Below are 16,632 nucleotides of genomic sequence, written 5' to 3'. Positions count from 1 at the left end.
CGGCAAGTCTTCCAGGTCCTGAAGCAGCAAAACAGCCCCAGACCATCACACTACCACCACCATATTTTACTGTTGGTATAATGTTCTTTTTATGAAATGCAGTGTTCCTTCTACGCCAGATATACTTGGACACACACCTTCCAAAGAGTTCCACTTTTGTCTCATCGGTCCACAGAATGTTGTCCCAAAAGTCTTGGGGATCATCAAGATGTGTTGTGAAAAAATTGAGACGAGCTTAGATGTTCTTTTTGCTCAGCAGTGGTTTTCTCCTCGGAACTCTGCCATGCAGGCCATTTTTGCCCAGTCTTTTCCTGATGGTGGAGGCATGAACGCTGACCTTAACTGAGGCAAGTGAGGCCTGCAGTTCCTTGGACGTTGTTGTGGGGTCTTTTGTGACCTCTTGGATGAGTCGTCGCTGCGCTCTTGGGGTAATTTTGGGCGGCCGGCCACTCCTGGGAAGGTTTACCACTGTTCCATGTCTTCGCCATTTGTGGATAATGGCTCTCACTGTGGTTTGCTGGATTCCCAAAGCTTTGGAAATGGCTTTATAACCCTTTCCAGACTAATAGATCTCAATTACTTTCTTTCTCAATTGTTCCTGAATTTCTTTGGGTCTCGGCATGATGTGTAGCTTTTAAGGATCTTCTGGTGGACCTTACTGTGTCAAGCAGCTCCTATTTAAGTGATGCCTTGATTGTGAACAGGTGTGGCAATAATCAGGCCTGGGTGTGGCTAGAGAAATTGAACTCAGGTGTGGACAACTACAGTTATAGTATGTTTTAACAAGGGGGGCAATCACTTTTTCACACAGGGCCATGATGGTTTGGATTTTTTTTCACCTTTAATAATAAACACCTTCATTTACAAATTGCATTTTGTGTTTACTTGTGTTGTCCTTGACTATTGTTTAAATTGGTTTGATGTTCCGAAACACTTAAGTGTGACAAACATGCAAAGGAACAGGAAATGAGGAAGGGGGCAAACACTTTTTCACACCACTGTAAGTCAATATTTAGAGAACTCTATAGCATAAGCATGAGTCTCTGTCACAGGATAATAATGTTGTCCTCTGAGAGATACAGGGGGAAGATTTATATCACAGCAAGTATGTGGACAAGAGGATCACGTCCCAACTCCCATACCCCCCAACAATGGGGGACCACTTATGAACTGGCATACTAGACCTCTCCTTTTAGCAGCAACATTTCCCGTACTTGCCAATCATATGATGTGGTAGAAATTCATTTGTATCCCACTGCAACAACGTGAGGGGCAGAATAAAAAGGAGAGAGACAAGCTTATTGACAGGTGCTTGAAATATCCCTTAATTCAGGCATGAATGTGCATATATCAAGGCATCATTTGAAAATCCATACACAATGAATTGATAATATGAATATTCACTTCAATTATCTAATCAACTGTAAAGCATATTCCTGTATAATCATCTCAACTACACACGAGTGGGTATTCAATATGAACAGGAACTTGCTCTAACAGGATTAGATAACTGAAGTGAATATTCACACAATTTATTTATGGAATTAACAAAGAGTGGTGCAAACCGAATGCTTGCACCGCTCTTCTAAACATAAGCCCCTTTGTTATTTAGGGGTGATCAATTCTCTGTTCTGTGGCAGTGACAGATAAAACACACAGCACAAGGAACTGCATGCTCCGATCTCTTCGACTGAACCAGTGCCCTGCACAGCTTGGAGCAAGAGAGAAAAGGAGGGTTGCTAACTCTTCAGTCTCTGCTCATGTAGTATAATCACTGCACAAGCAGAGAGAGGGATGTGAAATTTCATGCCATACAAGCTTATACATGGCTGGAATCGGTGTCAGCTTTCTATATGGAAAAGTGTCATCTGCATCTGCAGACCTGCACTATTTTTTATTTCACTCTGAAATAGAATCTAGCGCAGAGGCACAAACAGACACAAAACAGGTCTATCTGTATGCATCAAATATATGTCAAAGAAAAAATTCTAAAACATTAGCATAAAAATATTTAAAAATATAAATGAAATTGCTTAAGAATCCACTTAAACAAAGTATCAAATGGTGATCCACTCAGTGAAAGTCCATTAAGAAAAGGCAGGTGAGTATAAACTAGACGATCGTGGAAGAAAATATTAGCAGCGATCCCAAGTCTCCATCACCACACCACTTGTGCCACATCCCTGTAAGTAATCCACTTTACCAGAACCTGCTGATTAACGCGCTTATCAAAGGGATAATCGCTGTTCACTGGACACTTTTCATCTGTATTTTGCTCATTGCAACAATAGATAAAAAAAAATCCACAGAGCGTAACCCAGTACAACAATTATTTATTAATTTAAAATTATCTCCCAAAAAAAACACTCACAATGTTTGCTAATATAAGGGCATTTAACATCAATACTATGTCAGTCGTGCATTCCCCTCTAACCTCTCACCGCTCCCGGGAAGGACAGACGAGGATAAGCCGACTCTGTAGATAGCTGCATAGCAACGGCCTGACGCGTTTCTGTCATCACTTTCGTCAGAGGGCATCAAAGGTCTATCTGTATAATTAATGTGGTGCACACCACTTCTGACAGTTTCCAGCACCATTATAATTGCACAGGAAGTTTAGTTATTGCCCACGGATTGTGTAAAGATTCTCAACTCTTTTAGTAAATCAACCCAATCATGTTGTCCTAATATGAAGAACAAATCTGCATCTGACAAGGCAACTAAGGGGGTAATTGTAACACAATGCATGTAACTTGAAAGATGTAAAAATATTCTCTAGCATTTTTAAAACTATAGTAAAGTACATGCAACACTCTACATTTTTACTGTGAATGCAGATTTACATTTAACCACAAGATAGCAGTGTTTAGCATTTCCGTTTATCACAGCCTTAATACAGCTGTTCCGAGACTGCTGGGAATTGTGTGTTGGAAGCAGAATTTTTCCCACAGTGAAGCTGAGACTAAACTACATAGCCAATGAGCAATCACTGAAAAAGCCAGGGAAGATAGCGGGGGATTGGAGAGAAACTTTGTAAGAGGAAGGAGCATATGAGAATTTGTGCTGAACCTTTGTCCCAGACAGGGCTGGGTTGGCCCGAAGCCTACAGAGCTGCTGGAGAAACCAAAAAGATCACAGTTAAGCCAAGCATCAAGTGTAAGAGGACATCCTGTGGAGACCGGTCACCTTTAGGGAGTGTAGAGTTGCTGCCATCACAGCCACATCTCCAAAAAAAGATGCCCCCCCCATTGCCAGATTCTTATAGCTTCACTGATTGCTACATAAGGACCGAGTGAGAGAGTCCCTGTCCCACCCATTGTCATATTCAGTTAAAAAACAGTTGCTGGCATTCAGGTTCTTGAAATTCAAAGACATTCTTCAGCATAGGCCTTTAATAGTGACACATGGGCCAATGCCTTTTATTGCTGCAGACTGACATCCTTCATCTGCCATTGTGGTCACTGCCTGCAGGTTACTGAACTGAGTTAACCCCTCTGATCCCTGCTAGGCAGAACCTTGTCTTTGTAGCTTCATCCATTTATGTTCAAGTCATCTAGGATGGAGTTTTGCGGTTTAAGTTCAACTTCATCCTTTAACCTCCCTGATGCTGAAAGCGGAACTTTGCCTGGATCCTGCAATGCAATCCCTAGTGTGGCTCGGGGTTACCGCCTTTGGTAATGAAAATTCACCCCAAGTCGCACTCGGGATTACCACTAGGGAGGTTAAGGGGAAACATACCTACCAATGCCACCCCTTCTCTTAAAGTGACCATTACCCACAGTTCATCCACTAAGGCTTCATGTACACTGCCAGCTTCCAGACTTGAGTTTAGGAGCTTTTGCCATTTTTTTGCCAAAGCTTTTAACTCCATAAAAGCCTATGAGGTTTATTTACTAAAGACAAAAAAACTGTGCACTTTGTAAAGTGCTGTTGCACTCTGAAAGAGCAGTCTCTCCAGAGCTTAGCAAATGAGCGGGAGCTCTACTGACTTCCATCATCCAATCATGTGCAAGCAAACATGCTGTTTTTTCTTTTCCTTGCACATGATTGAGTATTCTTTGCAAAGTGAATTTTTACCTCATTTACTAAGCTTTGGAGCAACTGCTGTTGCAAAGTACACAGTCTATTTGCCTTTAGTAAATCAACACCTATGTTTCCATGTACACATAGGCTTTTAGCAGAGTTTAGGGGCTACGGTGTTTAGGTGAGGTTAAATCTCCCTCTCCTGAATGCGGAAGAATCATGTTCAGGATAGGAACATTTTGACAGTGGGAAGACGCCAAACGTAGCAAAATCGCAACAAAACGCAGTGTGTTTTTTGCCGTGTTTTGCACATTCCGGTGGTCATGGTAGGCTAGTGTATATGTAGCCTAAAGTGCACCAACTTCATATATTGTGATAAATATATGAAGCAGCACTAAAATATTGAATTCAATATTGTGAGAACACAAAAATGAGTCAATATAATGACATCAAACTTATTAGGTGAAAAGAGGTGTATAAAGAAATCACACCAAATATTTAAATTAGTGTCCATAAGTGCCCATTCACAAGGGCTAAAAAGGAAAAATATATGTGAAACAAGAAAGTCCAAAGGAAACAAATCATCCATGATTCATTTTCTGCACCAACGTCCCCACAATCACAATTCGTAATGCTAACACCACCAACTATTAAAGCCTCTTACCGGATCCTGTGGACCATCATATAGTATGGTCAAATATGCGCATTACATCTCCTTATATAGGGAAACTCCAAAGTGCCAAATGTGATCCAGCCAGGGTTGGTTCATCATAAAACCCATAAAAACCAAACCCAGGGTTGGTTCAAAATAAAAACCCATAAAAAACAACATTTATTCAAAAAATAACAAGTGAATCATTCAAAGGGATTCACACTAAGCAAATCCTTGGGCAATAGGTCTAGTATAGCAATAAAAACAGATACAATTGCTTTCCCAAAAAGCAGCAGGCGGTGTGGCTGCACCGTATTCCCCCGCCGGTCAGCAAGTGTGCGTGATGACAAAGCATCGCAGCCATGCCCACCTAGTTTTGTCAAAAAGATGACGTTGTTGGGGGACTGGATTACGAGGGAACTGTACCAACCACTTTGCCTCTTAAAGAGACTCATCATGTTTCTCTATATCTTAAAGAGACTGCACCCTTCAGGGAGTGTCAACCTAAAGGCCCCAACTAAGCCAGCAGAAGAGTTAGCCTTCCAGATGGTCTGTACTCAGGGACTATTTTTCTTAGAAGTACTGATGTGCAGACAGATTCTTCCTGGTTTAAACCTAAACTTTCCTGACTGAGGGTCTACAAGAGAGCTAGCCAGCCAAATCTTTTTGTTACTCTTACACGTCTCACTTGGGGGATAATCCTCCAGTCGGAGGGTTATTGTTTTGTTTAAATTTGCAGTCCTGCAGAACGGGCTGCCATATTTAAAGAGTAATTTTGTTTATTGTATTGTTCTTGTGTTGAGTTATTCAGCCTACTGTTTAATCTCTGAACTGTTGTTTTGCCTACCATTTTTCTTTATCGCTATTAATACAACCTGGTCATTTTTTTATCACAATGTGTGTACATTTTTCTTGTGTGACTGCCAGAAGACTCCCGGCCAAGGTTATTTGGTGGTGTCAGCAAGAGTGGGGCTCTGTTTCGGGCCAAGTGAAGAACAGAGGACCCAAACATACCAGCAGCTCCTTTGTGAGTAGCGCTACATACATAGTAGAAAAAGAACAGGTGGAATCATAGTTTCTTCCTCAGCCTTACTTTATCAGCCTTATCACACAGAGCAAAAATATAAACCCATTCCAGGGCAATTCTATTTTCGAGATATATATTTGTGGCTGTAGCTTAATAGAACCCAGTGATTCAGTCTACCTGCTCAATCAAATCTATTTGTAAGTTTTCAATAAAAGTTTTCATTTTAAGTAAAAGTGCCTGCTTCAGACATCACAATCAGAGTTTCTAATTTATATGTACTGTATATAATAACAATCTAGGAATTCGAAAAATAGAACTTTACGAGAATATGAAGAACAGGAAATAACAGCATGGAAACACATTTACCGAATAAATCAGGTCCCATTCATATCAAACATAAGATGTACTCTAACGTAAAACACACTAGTCAGAGTCAGATTCATAACCGTGTACCCCCAGCTTCCAGAAAAAAAGGTGTTTCCTCTGCAGATAACATGAATATATTGGGTTTTAATAAAGCATTAACGCTGGGATTTGTTGAGCAAAGAGGCATTTATAAAATAAAATGTGTCAACGTTCCTCAAAACACAGTAGCAGTAGCAGTCAACTTACTTGATATAAGGGGCCTCAAGTGCGGTCCTGGAAATTACCAAAGGGTCGGTCATATTATTTAAGAAATACAGCATAATGCTATGGAAGTTGTCAGAGACTGCAGACATGCAACAGGAGATTGTTAGCAACTACAAACATGCTATAAGAATTGTTGTTGACTGGGGACATGCGTCAAAAGTCATGGATTGAGGAAATGTTAAATAGGAGTGCTAGAGATCACTGTTATTATAGCCTCTTCACAAATCAATGCTTCTACATATTTTCTCCCTACAGCCTCCCTAAAAATGACTTGCCCTGAATATATTATTTTTCTTGGCAAGATCCATTAAAAAACACCAAAGGGAAACAAAGACATAAAAAAGGCACAAAATAAAACCAAACCATTTAATTACTAGAAACCAGTTTAGATAAAAAATTCCTTCACTGGCTGGAGAAAACATCAATACAGAATACTGTCTACAGGGGCACCGAGAGCTGCACAATAAGTGGCAAAGGCTCCAGGACTTTAGATCACAGCAGTAAAGTTGACCAATGCCGCGTACACATGATCAGACTATCCGGCTCACTTTGCAGTGGAGGTCAGCCAGACACACAGCCAGGCACACAGCCTGGTACGGCTCAGGAGGGGGAGCTGCTCGCTTGTCCCCACCCCCTTTCCTGACCGGCCGGGCTGCGTGCTCGGATAAGGGTCTGCTATGGACTTTGGAGGGACCCCCCCACGTCGTTTTTTCGGCGTAGGGCTTCCACTTTAAATCCATACTAGGTGACGGGGCTAGCGAGGTGTCAATCTCACTGATGGAGACGGGGACATTGACTTCCTTCGCTAGTTCCGTCTACCTAGAGCCGCATTCAAAATGAACAGACTTTACTCCGTGTGTGGGCAAGTCCGTTCATTTCAAAAGTCTGGTGGACTAGCACACAGACGGGTGGATTGTGTCCGGAGGACAATTTTGAGACAAAACTTCTTTCCACCTGACATTTGGGAACAAAAAGTCAGCCGGAGCCCACGCACGGGCAGATTATCCGGCGGACTCTGGTCCGCCGGATAATCTGATCATGTGTACGTGGCATTAGCCATACCTCCCAATCTGTGGGAAAAAGGAATACCTTTTTGGCTCTGATATGAAGGCAATAGAAACATCCCTGCACAAACCTACCCAATCACATGGACCATAAAGAATTTAAGCGCAACAATGATCACCTAAACCCACCAACACTTTTATTTGATATTAGCATTTAAACATAACCAATACAATATTGTGAAAGATGGATTAGGATTTCAGTGCACTATAAACAACTTTGTCACTTAAATAGTACATTGATTTATTTACTCGCTACACCGGAGCAAAAATTGGGACTTTAGAGGAGGAATGACGAACAGAGGGATTGGGTCATCCCATAGAAAGAAGGGACAGATAAAAAAAATGATTTAACTACCATTATTTTTTAATAAAGAGTCCAAAAAGGGTGAGACATGTCCTACCATTTTGGTCGACTTGTGGATTTCACAACTGGAGACATGCCATCTCTGTAAAGGCTTTTTGTTTTGCTGAAGTTGACAATGTTAAAAATCACCCTCTGAAAAGCAAAAAGAAACCAAAAAAAATGTTAACATCATTAAAGTGGAACTTATATTAACTTTGCAAGTCTACATGAATATATTTGTGGCGTGTGCCTAGGCTGAGATATCATCAGGCTTCTGCAGGCAGGAGCTAGCATTTCCTCAGTCTCTGCAGTGTTAGGGCCGGTTCACACAGTGAGGCGATGCAAGGCGACACGGCTCACCTCGCCTCGCTCCCGCAAGTCGCCCCCGTTCTGTACAATGGAACCGTTCTGAGAGGAGCGACTCGAGTCGCTCCGACTCAGAAAAAAGGTTCCTGTACTACTTCTGGGCGACTTCGGGGGCGACTTGCATTGACTTCTATACAGAAGTCCTCTGCAAGTCGCCGCTGAGGTCCCCGCAGGTCGCGGCGAGGCAAGTCGGAGACGCCTCGCCGCGCCTCGCTGTGTGAACCGGCCCTTAGTGATCAGGCTACAATACAGTAATTTAATAAATTAGAAGTTGAGAGGCTGCAACAATGACTGATCTGTTTGTACAGTCAGATAAAAATGCACCACTCCAACCCTCCAAGCACATAAGCTGGAATGAGGTGCTGACTTGGATTTTGTCACTGACTTACAGAAGTTCTGTATAAACCAAAGGAAAAGCTGCACCCCAATGTTTTCACTGATAAAAATATAATCAGCCAACAAGCTTCAGCACATGGTCTTACCCCCAAGGGACCACTCCTCCTGTTACACCTGATCGGTTTAATCATAGAGGAACATGCAGAGAAGCATTAACAGGGGGTATCATGATTCCCTTGACAAGCAATAAATACATCTAATGCCGCGTACACACGGTCGAAATTTCCAACAACAAATGTTTGATGTGAGCTTGTTGTCGGAAATTCAGACTGTGTATGGGCTCCATCGGACATTTGCTGTCGGAATTTCTGACAACAAAAATTTGGAGCGATGGATCTCAGATTTTCTGACATCAAAAACCATTGTCGGACAATTCCGACGCACAAAATTCCACACATGCTCAGAATCAAGCAGAAGAGCCGCACTGGCTATTGAACTTAATTTTTCTTGGCTCATCGTACGTGTTGTATGTTATCATGTTCTTGACACTCGGAATTTCCAACAACATTTGTGTGACTGTGTGTATGCATGACAAGTTTGAGCCAACATCCATCGTGTGTATGCGGCAAAAGAGTTATATATACACATTACTTAACATGCATGCAGTCAACATGAAAACAATTTCTGAAGCTTGGTCCACTTTGACTGTGAAAATTAACCAAAAGTAGCATTTCCATTAAAAATGGCATTGGATTTTAACCACCAAAAGATTGAAAGCCCAGATCTCTTGTAACAGAAGTGCAGTAGAAGGGACAAGGTATAGAATTCATTTATATTTCTGAATTTTCTCCCTGGGGCAGAAGGGGCAGATGGCGAGGCGGCCATGTTGGGGATACTTGAGTATAGACAGTAGCCAATTAACCTTCCAGCATTTCTTTGGAGTATGGGAGTGATCCACACAAGCACAGGGAGAACTTGAAACCTCCATACAAATATTGTGCTAACCAGTAACCAGTAATCCACTGCGCTGCTCTAGCTCACCTTATTCAGAGCTCATATTCACAATGGCATGCACTTGTTTGAAATCTTATGGACTGGCTTTTATATCAGAAAAACATATGCAATATTCACACTATTTCAAACCATATGTGAATATAGCAGCTGTCTGTGATACAAAATGTAAAAGTGTGATAAATATGTAAAGCAGCGCTAATAAATGAAAATCAGTGTTATAAAAACATATATAAAATTAAACATAACGAAATAGACTTATAAAGTGAAAAAAATTGTGAAAAATATTGCATATAAAGTTCAATAGAAAGGGGGGGCAGGTTATAAGGGGATTTAATACGCGCATATGACCATACTATACTAATATAACATTAGCAAATGCTGCAATGACAAAATCATCCAGATGATACAGATCAGTTGTATTTCTATGCATAGCAAAGGAGCCTCATGGAGTAAACATGAACATTGGGTATTCCCCTTTGATACCTGTGTAGAACCAAAAATGAACTTGGGAAAAAAAAAAAGAGAAAAAATGTTGGTTCTGTGCTGCTAAATGTATTTTATTTATTTATTTTTAAATAGTTTATATAAATGAATAATAAAGATGTTGTGTGCTCCCACTTATTCCTATTTATACTGTGAGGCTGCTGCGATCACTAAATGTGTTCCCACATACAGTGCAATTGATAAAGAAAAAAGTTGTGATAGCGCTGCCCAATAGTTAACAATCATTCAAATAATAAACTCCTGTGCTAGATTGCTAAATAGCAATAAACATTTATACATGCAAAGTACATAAAAACATAATAGGTAAATAAATAAAGTCCCAACAGTCCACACATAAAGTGCTCTAGTGAATTTTCATATTTCAATATGTGCTCCACCATATGACAAGAGTGCTCCATCACCAGGTGAAATACTCACCCACCTCAGGACATGACCCTCAAAAAAATCCTGTACACCATATAGTGGCTCCTCTGCTTCCTTCCTCCTCTGGAGATGGAACTTTCCATGCTGGAATGGCTCCACCGAACTCTCAGGATAAAGGAAACTATCTCCAATAGTGCAGTATTAAAATGCATAAGAGAATACCAGCCAAGCTTAAAGGAGTTGTAAAGGCAGAAGGTTTTTTATCTTAATGCATTTTATGCATTAAGATAAAAAAAAAAAAACCTTCGGTGTGTAGCAGCACCCCCTATTTTTTACCTGAGCCCCATCTCTCTCCAGCGATGTACACGAGTGTCTAAGCCCCCCGCGACACTCCTCCTGATTAGCTCAGACGCAGCAGCGGCACCATTGGCTCCTGCGGGTGTCAAAGTCAGCCAGGCAATCGGGAGAGAGGGGGTGGGGTCGGGTCGGGGTTCCGTGTTTGAATCGACAGATGGAGACACACTGTGACTCAGCTCCAGAGCCCCCCATAGGAAGCTGCTGATTGTGGGGGCACTTGATAGGAGGGAGGGGCCAGGAGCAGCAAAGAGGGACCAGAGAAGAGGAGGATCCGGGTTGCTCTGTGCAAAACCAACTACACAGAGGAGGTAAATATAACATGTTTGTAATATATATATATATTTTTTTTAAATGAGCCTTTACAATCACTTTAAGGCTCCATGCACACTGAAGCTGATAAACTGCAGTTTATTGGCGTTTGGGCGTTTTTTGTAAAAGCCCATAAACTCCACTCTATGTTAGCCTATGTGTCCATGCACACATGGACGTTTTTCAGCTTTAATGAGCAGTGGAGTTTATGGGCTTTTTTCTGAACGCCAGAAATTCACGTTCAAAGTGCCGTTTTTCAGCGGCAAAAAACGACAAACGCTCATTAACGCTCATTAACGCTCATTAACGCTCGTTCATTAGTGTTCCGCATTCTATTTTTCAATGCATTGTGGGATTTTTGGAGTGTCCTCTGTGTGTTTTTATAAAAAACGCCCATTAACGCTAACGCTGTAAAACGCTCATTAACGCTCATTAACGCTAGTATAAAACGCTGTTAAAAGCAGGTTTTTCAACCAGCGTTTTCTGCCAGCAATCTGGCGTCCAGAAATAGCTTTTTTGAGCTTCAGTGTGCATGGAGCCTTAGGCTGGATTCACACCTATGCATTTTTAGTGCTTTTTGCATTTTGCAAATTTGAACTGCAGTCCATTTAACATGGTTTCCTATGGAACACGTTCTGTAGTGCAAATCTGCAAAATGCAAAAAGCACTAAAAATGCATAGGTGTGAATCAGGCCTTAGGAAATGCACTCACATTTATTCAGTTAAAAACAAGCAATATGATATAACAGGGTCTCACAGCATCCAGATTAAGTAATGATACATGCCACCTGACTCCACCTTTTACATGTGACACCACTCTCTCATGTGGCTTCCTCAGAAGATGACTATTTTTATCTAAAATGTTCGCTTAAATTTATGTCAATAAACTTGGGACATGACCAAAATTCTAGGCAACTTGTCTCACAAGCGGGATCTGTGTGGAGAAGTGACCGATCGTCTGTTCATACAAAGTATGAACAGATCTGTCATCTCCCTTAGACAGTCCCACCCCCCTTATGTTAGGACACAGAGATGGAACACAATTAACCCCTTGATCGCCCCCTAGTGGTTAACCCCTTCCCTGCCAGTGACATTTTACAGTAATCAGTGCATTTTTACAGCACTGTTTGCTACATAAATGCCAGTGGTCCCAAAAATGTGTCAAAAACGCCATAAAACTATCCCCTATTTTGTAAACACTATAACTTTTGCGCAAACCAATCAATATACATTGCAATTTTTTTACCAGAAATATATAGAAGAATACATATCGGCCTAAACTGAGAAAAAATTTTTTTTTATATATTTTTGGGAGATATTTATTATAGCAAAAAGTAAAAAATAATGTTTTTTTTTTCAAAATTGTCGTTCTTTTTTTGTATATAGCGCAAAAATAAAAACTGCAGAGATGATCGAATACCACCTAAAGAAATCTCTATTTGTGGGAAAAAAAAGGACGTCAACTTTGTTTGGGTATGTCGCACGGCCGCGCAATTGTCAGTTAAAGTGGCGCAGTGCCGAATCACAAAAAGTGCTCTGGTCAGGAAGGGGGTAAAATCTTCCGGGGTTGAAGAGGTTAAACTTTAATTACTTCTATGCTAACATATGCATTTAAATACCCTTGCCTATTTGAATCCAATGATTTTAATACAATAAGATTACTATTTTGTTATTTTGAATCGTAAACACAAATGAAGATCAATAGTTTTAAATGGTACAGAAGTTTTATATAGTTTTGCACATCTATAGAAGAGTAATAGCCCTTTCACACTGAGGCAGTTTTCAGGCGTTTTAGCGCTAGAAATGTCGCCATTTAAGCACCTGAAAACTGTCTCCCATGCTCCCACCGAGGCGGTGCGCTTGCGGGACGTTAGAAAAAGTCCTGCAGGCAGCATCTTTGGGGCAGTTTGGGAGTGATGTATAAAGTGCTCCCAAAATGTCTCTGCCCATTGCAATAAATCCAAAGCGCCTGAAAAGCAATTCGGCAAAGCTGCAATACGGGCGTTTTTAACTCCTTCTTCGGCTGCTAGCGAGGGTTAAAAGAGCCCCGCTAATGGCCGAAAAGTGCTGCTTAAACAGAACTTTAGCGCTAATGCGGCCCCAGTGTGAAAGGGCTCTAACAGGATTACCTTAGCGTTGCAGTGTATGTTGTTTATTTTTTAACTGTTTTTAAGAACTCATTTTCCAAATAACACGCTTGTATATAATTGTCTTACCTCCACTCTCTCCCTCATCTCTACAAATCAATCCATTGTGGGTGAAAAGCATTCACAATGCAGCAGGGCAGCCGCTCAGCACTGGACTCAGAAGCAAATGGGGATCACTGGAGTAGTGGTATCTACTACCGTGATTTCCAGCTTCTAGAGAAGGGATATGCAATTAGCGGACCTCCAGCTGTTGCAAAACTTCAAGTCCCATCATGCCTCTTCCTCTGGGTGTCATGCTTGTGGCTGTCAGAGTCTTGGTATGCCTCATGGGACTTGTAGTTCTGCAACAGCTGGAGGTCCGCTAATTGCATATGCCTGTTCTAGAGGGATTCTATAGTTACGGTCCAAGCTGGACCAATGTATCTATGCAAAAAAAAATTAAAAATGCCTGAAATTCTTCTGTAAGGATCTCTTCGTCAGAACCACCAATTACAATAAGGAGATAAAGTATGCCAGTAATTATCCTGCAGTCACGAGTTCAGCACTGTCAGTAATAAATAAGCCGGAGTTTACAGGTTTTACGTGCAAATGCATTTCTTTTCAGCATGATTGAGGGAGGATACACCTTTTAATGGACTTCGCTATAATAGGCCAACATCTGCAGAACAGGTGCACAGCATGCTGCGGGAAAGCATTTAGACTCTATGCATCATCAGATTTGCCCACAACTGACTATCTCTGCTGTGTTTTCGCATCAGGCTAAATTTAGTCCTGTAATTGCTTTTTGGATCAGCCATAAAGCGCTCAAGGAAGAAACAAGAATCCTGAACATTCCTTTTATCACCAAGTCCAAAAGTCAGGACAGGAAATTCAAACTTCGTTGCCCTTTCCTTTAAGTGTGTGTGGGAGGGCAGGCAAAGTTAATCACATCACACAAACTCTACCAATTTGTTCTGCGTGCTTAGCATCTCAAGTAGCTCGCAAGGTGAGGATCTGCAAGAGCATTGCCAACAATATCTTCTAAAGGAATAATGTGCCATTGTAATGGCTTTTTATTTAAAATAAACGACTTATAGTAAAGAGCTGACATTGATCTAAAGAATGTGGGATGAATTTAAACTAGATCGCTGCCTTTGAATTACGTTAAGGCACCAAGCTTAAAGTAGATGTAAACTCAATGACTAAAAACGTATATATGCTTTAACATGTTACTTACTGGCATTTCAAGAGGCAATTTTAATATTTTAAAATCTGCAATGGATGATCCTGCCATGGAGATCCTTGTTCAGGCACTTCCTGTGACAACTCTGTGCCTCTGTCTCCCATATGCCTTTGTGTTGTCACCCTGTCACATAGGCAAAATAAAGACTGCAGGAGGCTGTTTAAAAAAACATTATGCAGAAATGGGCCACTGTTGTCAACATCAGGAAACCCACTCTAAAAAAATGAAGTGTAACCATCGCTGGCGTTCTTGTAGACCAAATGTGGCTTCAGGAGATCGGCAGCACTGAGATGCAACAAAGGTCAACAAAATATGAAAGCTATTTTTTTTCAATCTACAAATTATGTTTTTGTCTACACTGCAATAAGGAATTAGTTGCATAGTAGATTTGCATAAATGTCAAATATCCATTATAGAATTATTGTTGTAGTAAGCGGTTAGCTAGTAGCTGCTCCTATAATGGTGCACAGGGGCTGAATCTGTGAATCTGTATCTTTCTTCTGCTTTCAATGCATTTCTTTGTCCTGGAAGAGCATTGCTTCCAATTATCCCTCCTTTAGAGGAACTGTCCTTTCCGCTGCCCCTCTTTATCAACCATAAGTGCTATGCTGCAATAAACCTTTCATCCACCCTCTAAGTTATTTCATTTGTAATTTTTTAATGGCACTATAATGGAAATTTAGGGGTGAAAGAAGCACTTGTGGGTTTAACCAATAATTTTCTGGGATTTAAAGTGATTATAAAGTCTAATTTTTTTCATATGAAAATAATAAACATGTTATACTTACCTGCTCTGTTGCAGTGGATTTGCACAAGGCAGCCAGGATCCTCCTCTTCTCAGGTCCCTCATTCTGTGATCCTGGCCCCTCCCTCCTGTTCAGTGCCCCCACAGCAAGTGCTTGCTATGGGGGCACCCGAGCTGAGTCAGAGCTCCGTGTGTCCATTCAGACACCGAGCCTGGACCTGGCCCCACCCCTCTCTCCCCTGATTGGCTAGCTGACTTTGATTGACAGCAGGAGCCAATGGTGCTGCTGCTGTGTCTCAGTCAATCAGGAAGGAGAATCTGGGATGCCTGAGACACTCATGGACAGAGAGGGACCTCAGGCAAGTGTTAGGGGGGCTGAGGGAGGCTGCTGCACACAGAATACTTTTTATCTTAATGCATAGAATACATAATACAATAAAAAACCTTCAGACTTTACAACCCCTATAATTCTTCATGGCTTTCTTAACTGAAGGTGTAGCAAGGTTGTGTCCTGCCTACACACTATGCGCTAAAAGATGCCCCTCTTGCTCATTGGAGAAAGGTGGGAGGTATAAAAAAGAATAAAAATAAAAAATCTAAATTACACTTGAACCATGGGATTCACTGGATTAGTGAGAACAGGGTCTAAAATGATCAGGCTTACAGCTAACTTAGACACTCATGTCTAACCAAGTGTGAATGTAGGGCTGTTCTTAGGATAAGGCAAGAAGATATTTTGAAAAAGGTGGCACCTTCTAGAAGCAGCTTTTGACAAGGTTCCTATTTTACCTTATAACCCCCAGGTGTCGCAGTATTCCACAGCTGATATCAATGGGAGTTTTTGCACACCTTCGTTGAAGAAGAAACCTAACTTTTTGATTTATATTCCAGATACTTTGTGGTACATATTGATGAAGGTCCATTGCATGTAAAATTGCAGTGCATCTTGTTTGCTGTATTTGGGATACACTAACCTACAGTTATTCATGTATGTTTATTCAAATGGGCACTTAAAAAATGTCCAGTTAAAACAAATGTCAATGCACATCAATGCATTGCACTTTAACACATGTGTTCTACTGTCAACAAGCCCATATACTCTCAGTAATGGCATACACTGTTTAAGATTTTACTGCTACTGATGAAAGTACTCTATATAGCAATGTTTCTCAACCTTAGACAGTCTTGAGGCACCCCATTTTAATACTGTAGTTTAACATAACGCAGCAACATCCACACATGTAGGACACCCAACCTTAGATGTTATTTATGCTTACAGAGCAAATACACTTTGCAAAGTGGTACTGACAAGTGCTCCAATGTTCCTCTTCTCCCTCATACATATATATGTATATATCAGATGTATTCATGGCCTAGTGGTCAATCCTTTGCACAATGATTATTGGAACATCCAGGGCTATTTTTCAGCTGCAGCTTGGTGGAACTCAGTTCTGTCACCTCTGGCTCAGACCCTCTGCTCCCTGCTCACCACTATCACTTGTAAATACAGAAGACTGACTTCTGTGCTTA

The 16,632-nt window shown here is 41.1% G+C and overlaps 1 protein-coding gene across 3 annotated transcripts in view; it reads right to left on the bottom strand.

Annotated features, from left to right (window-relative positions):
* The window catches only part of AGBL4 (AGBL carboxypeptidase 4), a 2,901,779-nt gene that overhangs the window by 1,891,241 nt on the left and 993,906 nt on the right, over nt 1-16,632 (bottom strand). For all 3 annotated transcript variants that reach the window (XM_077450277.1, XM_077450278.1, XM_077450279.1), the window contains exon 4: nt 7,798-7,892. In XM_077450277.1, the coding sequence (XP_077306403.1) occupies nt 7,798-7,892 (95 nt within the window). The remainder of the gene's footprint in view (nt 1-7,797; nt 7,893-16,632) is intronic.

Source organism: Lithobates pipiens, unplaced genomic scaffold (genome assembly GCF_037356315.1).
Source record: "Lithobates pipiens isolate NorthernLeopardFrog02 unplaced genomic scaffold, aLitPip1_a1.2 Scaffold_23, whole genome shotgun sequence".
Lineage (NCBI taxonomy): Eukaryota > Metazoa > Chordata > Amphibia > Anura > Ranidae > Lithobates > Lithobates pipiens.
Note: the sequence above shows the minus strand (reverse complement) of the source record. Positions and strands in the feature narration are given on the sequence as shown.